We start from the raw sequence: 11,004 nt of genomic DNA, 5'->3' as shown, positions 1-11,004 counted from the left end.
TCCTGGGTATCGATCATGGCTTCGATCTTTATGGCCCTCGATCCAGGCCTCGGTCTTGGGCCTCGATCCTGGGCCTTCGATCATGGCCCTCGAGCCTGGGCCTTCGATCCTGAGCCTTCGATCATGGCCCTCGATCCCGAGCCTCGATCATGGCTTCGATCCTGAGCCTCGTCCTTGGCTTCGACCCTGGCCGTCGATCCTGGGTTCGATATCTGGGCTCGATTTCTGCATTTCTAGCATAAGAAAATTGCACCACCTTTTAAGTCCAACTTTTGATCCGTTAACCATCCGAAACTCACCCGAGGCTCTCGGGACCTCAATCAAATACACCAACAAGTCCTAAAACATCATACGAATTTATTTGAAACCTCAAATCACATCAAACAACACTAAAATCACAAATCACATCAAACAACACTAAAATCACAAATCACATCCCAATTCAAGCTTAATGAAATTTAAGAATTTCCAACTTCTACATTCGATGTCGAAACCTATCAAATCAAGTCCGATTGACCTCAAATTTTGCACACAAGTCATAAATGACATAACAAAGCTGTAAAAATTTCGGAACTGAATTCCGTCCCCGATATCAAAAAGTCAACTCCCGGTCAAACTTCCAAACTTAAATTTCTATTTTAGCCATTTCAAGCCTAATTTCACTACGGACTTTCAAATAAAGTTCCGATCATGCTCCTAAGTCCAAAATCACCATATGGAGCTAATTGAGTCATCAAAATTTTATTCCGGGGTCGTTTATACATAATTCGATATCCAGTCACTATTTGAACTTAAGCTTTTAAAACTTTTAATATTTTTTAATCAAAATTTCATATCTCGGGTTAGGGACCTCGGAATTTGATTTCGGATATACGCCCAAGTCCCAAATCACAATACGGACCTATTGGAACTGTCAAAACATTAATCCGAGTCCGTTTGCTCAAAATATTAATCAAAGTCAACTCAGTTGAGTTTTAAGCTCTAATTCACATTTTAATCCATTTTTGATATAAAAACTTTCTGAAAAATTTTACGATCTGCGCACTCAAGTCGAGAAATAAAAAATAATATTTTTTGAGGTCTTAGAACACAGAATTAATTATTAAATTTAAAGATGACATTTTGGGTCAGTACAAGAACTTGAAAGTGTGAAAACGTAAAAATATATGCTGAAATTATTTATTTGTATACTGAAATATTACAAGATAAAACTATAATTAATAAGCACAACATACTTTGAATTATTACATAAAAGCAACACAAATAAAAAGATAACAAAACATCATTTATGTATAAATCTAGTTCTTAGGAACCCAAACAATGTGATCCTCAGGAAGGAAATGGCAAACAGGAACAGATCCCGGTGTAACCTTAAGAACTTTAAAAGCCAAATGCTTTGGATTCCAAGCTGAAGTATTCTTATGGCAAACAGCTACTGCTTTAGCCTTTGTTCCATCAGCACCAACCAAAGAAACCATGTATGACTCTGTTGTTTCTGTTTTATGACAGTAGAAAACTGCATATGCATAATTCTGCTTGTGGCAAACTACAGCATCAGATTTCCCATTTCCCATTTTCTTGGCTCCTAGAATTGTGTATTTCTGCATTTGAGTTTCCTTCTCTGTCTCTGTTGACACTGGTTGCACTTTGTTTCCTAACTTTGATGTGCTGAAATCAACCATGGATTCTAATGAAGTAGCACAATACTTCTCTTCTCCTTTAATACCTGTAGTTCGAAAATAAAATGTATCAAAAAGTAACATAGAGATATTGTCCTTAGCCATTTTTCAAAGGGACAAATTTATAGAATAGAAAGATGGAGCTATTCAAAGCATCCATCTTATTTTGTATATAGACTTGTTCGTTTAAATATACAACCTCAGTTTACATGTTATATTTAAATTCTAAGTTTTAAATAAACCTGAAAATTTCAAGTCTTTAGTAGTAGTATATAAAGCCTTTGAACTCATTTTCATCTTCTAACATGGGACTATTTCCACATCATAGTATATATTACCCTTCAATCACTTTTAATTGATCACTATGCTTAAAATATACTACTTGTCAATTTTAACAAATCAAGAGAAAGACAATTTTTTTCTGTTTAACACTTTTCATTTATTACTCATTTCTCAAGAATTTTTGAAATGCAAAAAGAAATGCAAAAAGGCAATTTAACATTATTAGGGTTTATATAGTAAAATATATGCTACAATTATTATTTTGTAATAGGCTCAATTTTTGACGAGTAAAACTAAACGAAGGGAGTACAAAATTGGGAGTTTAAGTACACCATCAGGCGAGTTGATGACAATAACATGTAACGATCTTCATATCAAACCTAATATTATGATCAGAAAAATAGAGTAATATATAATCAATTAAATTGCACTGATATAGTGTAAAAACCTTTTTTTTTGGGGGCCCGAATTGAAGGATAGAAGCTTTTTACACACTCAATATATACACATAAATCCATCTAATTTAACAATACCTGGCTGTTCACATTCTTGTACAGTCTGCTTCAAGATCTGAGCTTCTTCAGAGTCGGGTTTAACTGAAAACTGATTAAGAATTTCTGGCATCTTGTTTGACGAAAAGGGAATAGAATTTGCGACTTGGCGAGGCAAGAAAGTGGCGGCAGTATTTGTAGTTTTCACAAATTGTAAGTTCATGTTACTCCCTTGGTGCAAGTCCTTCTCGAGGAAAAAAAGAGCGACGTTTGGGTTGTCGTGAAGTTGATCATCTTTGGCGGCGTAATTGTAAACAAACGGTGATGGTCCGGGGCGTACACCGACGTAGACCGGCGGCCTTCCGTGGTGGCCGGGGGTGGTCACGCCCACTCCTCCTTTGCCGACGCCGACGTGGGTTCCGCCCCCGGTGCTTACGCCGACGCCTTTGTGGCCGACGTTGACGTTGGTGCCCCCCCTGCCGGAGTGACCCTTGCCGGTGCTTACGCCGACGCCTTTGTGGCCAACGTTGACGTTAGTGCCGCTGCCGGAGTGCCCTTTGCCGGTGTTGACGTTTACTCCGCCTTTGCCTACTACCACTGAAGTGGTTTTGTCCTCCGTCAATCCTGCGAAATCTTTTGCCAACAATATCAGTCTTTTGGTGATTAATATGTTTGGAGTTTATTATTGTATAAAAAATATTTATACGCTTATAACTTAATAGATTGGTTACTAACTGGCTAGATTGGTTAAAAGATATTTACACTGACGATAACTCTAAGATTTATATATATCAAATTGTTGGTTTATGGTTTTAGCTATCTTATGGTTAGGTTTTACAGACTCTAGATGCGTAAATACTGACAATGTAATTACAGGTTTTATAACAAAATTTAGTGACGTGAAAAGATGTATAAAGGTCATATTTCAAAAACACCACATATTTTCTTTTACAAAACATCTAAGTAATTTCATCCAATTTTATTTTATCTAAATCCATATTATGATCATATATATTACTACTCGCAGACTACTGAAAGCGAAAATAACAAACCATTGAAATTCAACTACTTAAGCATTTGTACTAATTAAGAAACTTTGTTAACACTAAATGGAGCTGTAAAAAATAAAAACTAACTCCAAGTATTAATAGACTAACCAGTTGGCTGAAGAGAATCTTTGATTGCCTTTGGCATGGGAGTATTAGGCAGTTTAGTATTCCAATAAGTTTGACCGCTCGATGGAGGAAGAGCTGCATAACTTGCCACTAGTGCCAACTGAAGTATTAACCCCCAAAAAAATATTAGCTTCGTTAAAATAATGTATAATTCAAGAAAAAATAACATTGTACTCACAGAAAGGTAGGTAAGGATGTGAAGGAGCTTCAACTCCATGGTTGAACTTAAGCAGAGAAAGAAGATAGAGAATTCTGATGAATTTGAAAGGACAGTTTCGATTGCTAACGAGTTAAAAGCAAAGTTGAGATGGAAATAATGGATAGTTTGAAGCACTATTTATAAGTGAATAATATTAGAATATTATAGATAGAGTAAAAGAATGAGAAAAGCAACACATCACCTATAACAATTAAATTACTTCATCTGTCTTTGGCATTCCGCCTTACGGCATTGAATGCAATATAGCAAATTGTACGTACGTGATGTGAGGGTTCCTATCAGAAGGTTGGGAGCTTGGAGGTTGGCTGGTACTTGGTAATTTGTGACATCGATTCATAGGTACATTTTGTCTCAACAGTTCAAGTATAATGTTACTTTGGTACTTTCTTTGTCTTCACCTTTTTCAAAATACAACAACACTAATAACAACAACATACCCGTGTAAAGTGAGTTTTGAGAAGATGAAATGTATACATATCTTACTCTTACTTGTGTAAAGTAGAAAGACTGTTTCAATAATTCTCGGCTCAAAAGAAACTTATTCCAAAATAAGAGTGGAAAATTCATACACTATTCAACACATTAGGTACGAAGGATAACGTTTTTCACAAAATAAGTCTATTTTTCTTGCAATCAAACACCAAAAATTATTTTCTTTGAAAAGTATTTTCTATTGAAAGAGGAAAAATGGCTTTTCTTCCCTTATGTTTCTTTCCAATAGTACAGTTGAAATAGTTTCAATTTATAAAAATTGTTGAATATTGAGACAAAAATTCTTCTAACAGTTGTTTTTCGGAAAATATTCTTTTGAAATTTACTTCATACCAAACGCACCCTCAATTCTAGCAATGGACGGTACACAGGATAACTTCGAAATTTTAAGAATTAACAAAACTGAAATACACCTCTTTATCCAAAACCACCCAAGAAGAAGAAGAAGTAACGTCACACTTTTTTTTTTAAAAACGGCCTAAGGCTGTGGGTGAGGGAACTTGGTCCAACTTTGTGATGCGGGTTTGGATCTATTATGCATGCCGCATTGTAGTTATTTTCCTAATTCATTTGGCATTCAGGTTTAGTTATTATTATAAATATAATATTAAATTAAACAAATAATGTCCATCATTCAGGGGCGGCTCTAGGGTAAGGCGAAGGAAGTCTTGCCTTAGCCCCAAAATATTAAAGGCCCCAAAATTGTAAAATACGATATTATTACATATAATATATAATTTATGTAATTATAATTAATAAATAAAATTTTAATATTTTTTAATTTGGTTGAGATTGTATAGTTGAGTGAGTAATAACAACAAATTTTCTTTTATTAAATTAAATAATATATTTACCTTCTTATCAATTGTAATTTATCTTCCTTTCTGTATTCACCTCGTTTTTTTCATGTTCCTAACAAGTTTACTCTCCAATTTAATACAGTTTCTCTTACTTTTCTATTCTTTTGTCATATTTAATTGATCGTTATATCAGTTAAGAAATTTTTTAGGGCAAGTAGTACAAGGTTCGAACACCGTGGATAATGGGCGAACTCCTCTATTATTTCACTTAAATATCATATTTTTATCTACGGGAGAGTTTGAAACCATGACATGAGCTTAACACATAAATCAAACGCGGACCTCTCCACTAGACCAAGCCATGTGAGCTGTTGTCTCATTATTACATGAGTTTTATGAAATAGTTTAAAGGCCTTTTAAGATTATAGTTTTATGAACAAAGTACTTTTGTAATTAGAATATTACTTCTTCCAGAAACTTAAATGAACAACCACGTACTAGCTTCGACGTAAGTGTATTGCCACCCATGACCTTGACTTGAGCAGTGACCGAGTTAAAAAATTAAACTTTATCAGGTTTTTAATATTGAATTATTATATTTTTAAATTATAGATTATTTTTATTATTTATTATAAATTTAATAAATTTTTATATATAAATTTACGTTTTGCGTCAAAAATAAAACGTGGCATCCACTCCCCGAGGAAAGGGGTAGGCAGGCATGGGTAGGTGCCTCCATTTCACTGAATTAGTCAAAATGCAAAAGGACACGTGGAGCACTAGTAGCAAAGTCTCTAACTTCTAGAACAAATGTTTAGGGTGTTTGGATCGACTTTTAAGCTGGTCAAATGAGTTTTTAAGTTTTTTTTAGCTTTTTTTAGTATTTGACAAAGTCAAAAAATACTTAAAATAAGCTAAAAGTAAGAAGTTGGACAACCCAATTTATTACTTTTTGACTTAAAAGTTATTTCTGCTGAAAAGCTACTTTTTAAACCAATCTAAACTGGCTGCTAAACTAACAACCACCAAAATTTATTAGGAAGTTGAATGTTGCCTAGTCTTTTCGGATCTTCATGGCAAATATGGTCCACCATATATTCTCCTTTCTACACATTGAAGTCTCGTCATCAATTCGTCGTAACCGACCCAAAGTTTTTCACTCTATTTTTAGAAAAAGGAGTTCGGAATTCTTTCGAAATAAAAAAAGTAGTAGTATATATGTGTTTGGTTGATAAAATTAAATATGGTTTCCAGTTTGGCGTTTAATTGTAATTATTATTAATACTCAGGCGATCAGGGGTTGTTCAAGAGCCAAAGTCAAATGTGAGGCCTAAGTATTTAAATTTTTTAAAAAATTTAAATAATATGTATGGAGTAAAATTAATGAAATACCAAATATCAAATAAAAACAATACTAGAAAGATATTACCCGATTACTGATTTAGGAAGTTTGAAGAATGAAAACTTTGAGTCCAAAATATCTAGTTGTTGCTTGTCTACTTCAAAATTCTTGCTGTAAATCTTGAAAACTATACTATATTTTTTTATAAAGTAATAAAAGTATAGAACTATTGGAATCTTAAAATTATTATTGAACACTTGAACTAATAAATTTTTGGAGATAGAAGGTGAAAAATAAAATTTTGGAGAAAGAAAAAAATATTGGACAAAGAATTCAAGAAGGAGAGCAAGAATAAAGAGAAAGGAAGAAGATATGTCGGTTCTTGAATATGAAGAGTAAGATTGAAACATTGGAAAAGAAGGAGTAAAAAATAGAATTGTTAAATAACTCTAATTACAAATTATTCATCTATCATTTTAAGTAAGTCAAAATTATTTACTCTAAAAGGTTTTCTTTCTATTTATATGAAAAACACAAAAGTACCACTACATATTATTTTTTTAAATACCAATAAAATATATATTATTTCTGAAAAATGGGGCCACTTAAAATTGGGGGCCTAAGGCATATGCCTTACCCACCATACTGTTAGAGCCGTCCTTGCGCGCGATATGCGGATAATTAAAAAGAACGATCTACACCGTAAAATTTAATTTGTTAGTGTTAATACCATCTTTACAACCAAACATTAAAAATATTTTGAGACTGGAGTAAAACTTTTATTCCATTGCACTAACTATGCCTCTTTGATTATCCACCACCTTCTACGTGGCCTTGATTACTTTTCTTACCTATGCTAGTATATTTTTTAGCACATATGGACATAATGTATGGTTCATAGAGAAATAGAATGTACGTCAAAAAAGAATAATGCTAAAACTAAGGAACATACCAATCCGCAACTCACACCAATGACAACAGCTTGTGACGGTACGGACTACATTGCATCTAGCAAGCAATAGAGTAATCGTTATTTACCCTGCAAATTGCAGAGATATCCAATCTTGAAAACTTGACATATTTTCTCATACTTTTTCTTCACTGTATGAGAATTTTACCTGCGTAAAAAGGCCAAACTCATCCAATACAAAGATAATACTTTTATGTGCCAACTCGCACTCTCTGATGAGATACAGTAGAATGAGCACATTCACCGGGAGAAGAACAAATGAGTACACATTTTTTAAAAAGATTATCTAATTTGAACATTCATTTTCAAAAGGAAAAGAATCGAATTTCAACATTCTGAGGCACTTTAAAATTAAAAACCTGAGCAATGGTTTTTCCTTTGAATTTGGCAATTTCAGTTAGAATGTCACATTTCACAACTCTGTTGTCACCTCAAAATGTATTATTTACACCCAAAGGAGAATAAGCAGTGATGTAAATTCCCTTTGCCTTGCAAAATTTCCTTAGTTCCTTTTGCTGTCACATTGGGTTCATCTCCACCTTTCCGAAAAGCAAAAAAACAAAGGCATCTATGAAATAATTTTTGCAGTATCATATTTCTAACAATTGAAAATAAACTAATACATAATAATTAAATGATACATAAGCCCAAGGAACATAAGACAATAATAATTAAATGAAAATCCATTTAATAACGTATTAAATCAAATTACGAAAAATTTCTTTGTACACTAAATTTCTCGCTTCATTTGTTATTTGTTCATCATCATCATACACTAAAATCTTTAATCATTTTCTACTTGTCACTCGTGAAAGAGCGAAATACAATTGTCCATGTGTAAATACTAATTTCTTCAAAAATAACCCCACATGAGATAGTGACTGGCCTTGATTTTTATTAATTGTCATGACAAAAAATACCACAATTGAAAATTGTCGTCGCTAGAACTTAAAAGGTATTCTCGCATCAGATAGAGTCAATATCATTCTTGGAATAAACACTTCAATAACCTGATTTTCAAGTCGTGTGATGATCAACTTTGTACCATTGCATAATCCCGATGACTGATCAATATTTCCCAGTAACATCACAGGAACACCAACATTTAGAGTAATAGAGTGATTTGGAACTCCGGAACATAGTTGCATGAACTCCCTAAAACAAAAATTTAAAAAGAAATTTAAGTTAGTAAGAGTTCATGGTTATAGAAAGATTATGTATTGTTATGTTGGTAAAAAAGTTACAACATAGTAATGCATCAACAAGCGCTATTAAAAAAATCAGGTTTTAGCGACGGATAAATTATCCGTCGCTAATCTTTTTTAGCGACGGATTAGCAACGGATTATCAAGAAATTCTTTTAACGACGAGCGTTTTAGCGACAGATTAGCGACGACATTCGTAGCTAATTTCAGTATTTTTTGTAGTGAAGTATGAGTAGACTATGCCAATAATTCCAGTTTCTTAGTTCATTCCGTATAAGAGATGATAAAACAAAAGATATACACCAAAAATTTAAGCAAGCCAACTACACTTGCTACGTAGAAAAAAATTAGAAGCTGAAATATTGTGTGTTCTCTGTTGAAGCACTTTTCTATATACAATCAAATATGCATGTCATATAATCATATTGAAAAACATATTTATCATGAAAAATGTGTCAGCATGAAAAAAATTTAAAAATTAAAATCATTACAAAATGCCATTATTAATTTTGAATTAATTAGGAGTATAACTTGAAGAAAATACATCACAGCTCGAAAGGCTGGAAAAAATAATAGCAGATAAAAGAGTATGCACCTTTTTATCTTGAATAATTAATTCAATTGAGCTAGGATTTTCTGGTTTCTCACGGTATGGAATATGCCATAATCTAACAACACGAACCTTCAAATTTTAGCTCATTTCGGACATTGATATTTCGCTGATATAGTTATAGTTTGGAGCCATATTTTGCAGTGGGTCAAATTGAATAAATCACAATTTGTTTGTGCGGAAGCTAAACCCTAAGCAATGTAGAGAAGCCAAACTTAAGCAAAAGTTGATGAAATAAAAATTTCTAATGAAAGACTATAAAAGGAGTCGAACCTTAGTTTTCTGAAAACCTAATTTTTATAAAAAAGTATGTGTAAGTGTCAAAACATGTATTTTGATTATTTTCTTGTAAAAAAAAGATACCTACGATTATCTATATTGTACACAAATAAGGTTAGATACAACAAAGCTTGTACTACTTTTTATTATTTATTTTTCAAATAAAAAATTATTATTTCAGCTTAAAAGGAATGTGTAAGATACAAAACAAAAATTTAATTGATTCTTTCTCAAAAAAAGATACCTACCATAACTGAATTATACACAAAAGTTTAATTAAAGATACCTACAGTAATGTATATTGTACACAAATAAGGTCAGATACAAAACTCGTACAAAATAAAGAATTATTATTTCAACTTAAAAGGAATGTGTAAGATACAAAACAAAAATTTAATTGATTCTTTCTCAAAAAAGGATACCTACTATAACTGAATTATACCCAAAAGTTTAATTAAAGATACCTACAGTAATGTGTATTGTACACAAACAAGGTCAGATACAAAGCTCGTACAAAATAAAGAATTATTATTTCAACTTAAAAGGAATGTGTAAGATACAAAACGAAAATTTAATTGATTCTTACTCAAAAAAGGATACCTACTATAACTGAATTATACCCAAAAATTTAATTAAAGATACCTACAATAATGTATATTGTACACAATAAGGTCAGATACAAAGCTTGTACTAAATAAAAAATTATTATTTCAACTTAAAAGGAATGTGCAAGATATAAGATTTAATTGATTCTTTCTCAAAAAAGATACTCACCATAACTGAATTATACACAAAAGTTTAATTAAAGATATCTACAGTAATATATATTGTACACAAATACGATCAGATACAAAAATTGTACTAAATAAAGAATACTTAATCAATCTTTAATTGATTAGTCACCAACATCCCTACTATAACCGAATTATACAAAACAAAAAGTTAACTAAATTATACTACTCTATATTATTTATTTCTTAAATTAAATTCTATATTTAATAATATAATATAGATTCTGATTAGTCTCAAACGTCAAATATATTTTCTATAATAATTAAAAAATAATTCTCATTCAACTACTATTTCCATTAATTATGTTTTCATTTATAATTTAAATTATTAATGTTGTCCTAAAATTGTCAAGTGACTTCATTTTAACTTGTCACTTGCCTTAACCACATGCTTTACTACCCAACTTTTAATATAATACAGATATAAATATAGATTCGAATTATTTAATTTTTATTTAAAGTTTTTTATTGTTACGACCAAACACACACGCAAGTATACGTGGTCGACAAGTAATAAAGTAGTGAGTAGAGTATCGTTCCCACAGAGACTTAAGATTAACTTTCGACTCACTGATTCAAACTCAAACAAATTATCTATTCAAGAGATTTTTTTCTCAAAATGTGTAAGTAATTAATTAACAACCGAAGAAACAACCACGCAATTAAAT

General features: G+C 31.8%; 1 protein-coding gene across 2 annotated transcripts; it reads right to left on the bottom strand.

The window, feature by feature from the left end:
- Window positions 1-1,149: 1,149 nt before the first annotated feature.
- On the bottom strand, window positions 1,150-3,965 carry LOC104118658 (BURP domain protein RD22-like). 2 transcript variants are annotated; one of them, XM_009629958.4, is made up of 4 exons: window positions 3,806-3,965; window positions 3,610-3,727; window positions 2,495-3,085; window positions 1,150-1,726 (listed from the first exon to the last, which is right to left on the bottom strand). In XM_009629958.4, the coding sequence occupies exons 1-4, from the start codon at window positions 3,842-3,844 to the stop codon at window positions 1,299-1,301; spliced, it is 1,176 nt and encodes a 391-aa protein (XP_009628253.1). In that variant the 5' UTR covers window positions 3,845-3,965; the 3' UTR covers window positions 1,150-1,298. The 2 variants fall into 2 exon arrangements, with proteins under 2 accessions (XP_009628253.1, XP_009628254.1); XM_009629959.4 differs by having other exon boundaries at window positions 2,495-3,076.
- Between the last annotated feature and the right edge of the window lie 7,039 nt (window positions 3,966-11,004).

This window comes from Nicotiana tomentosiformis, chromosome 8 (assembly GCF_000390325.3).
Source record: "Nicotiana tomentosiformis chromosome 8, ASM39032v3, whole genome shotgun sequence".
NCBI classification, from domain to species: domain Eukaryota; kingdom Viridiplantae; phylum Streptophyta; class Magnoliopsida; order Solanales; family Solanaceae; genus Nicotiana; species Nicotiana tomentosiformis.
The sequence above is the reverse complement of the archived record's forward strand: the minus strand, read 5'-3'. Positions and strand labels throughout refer to the sequence as shown.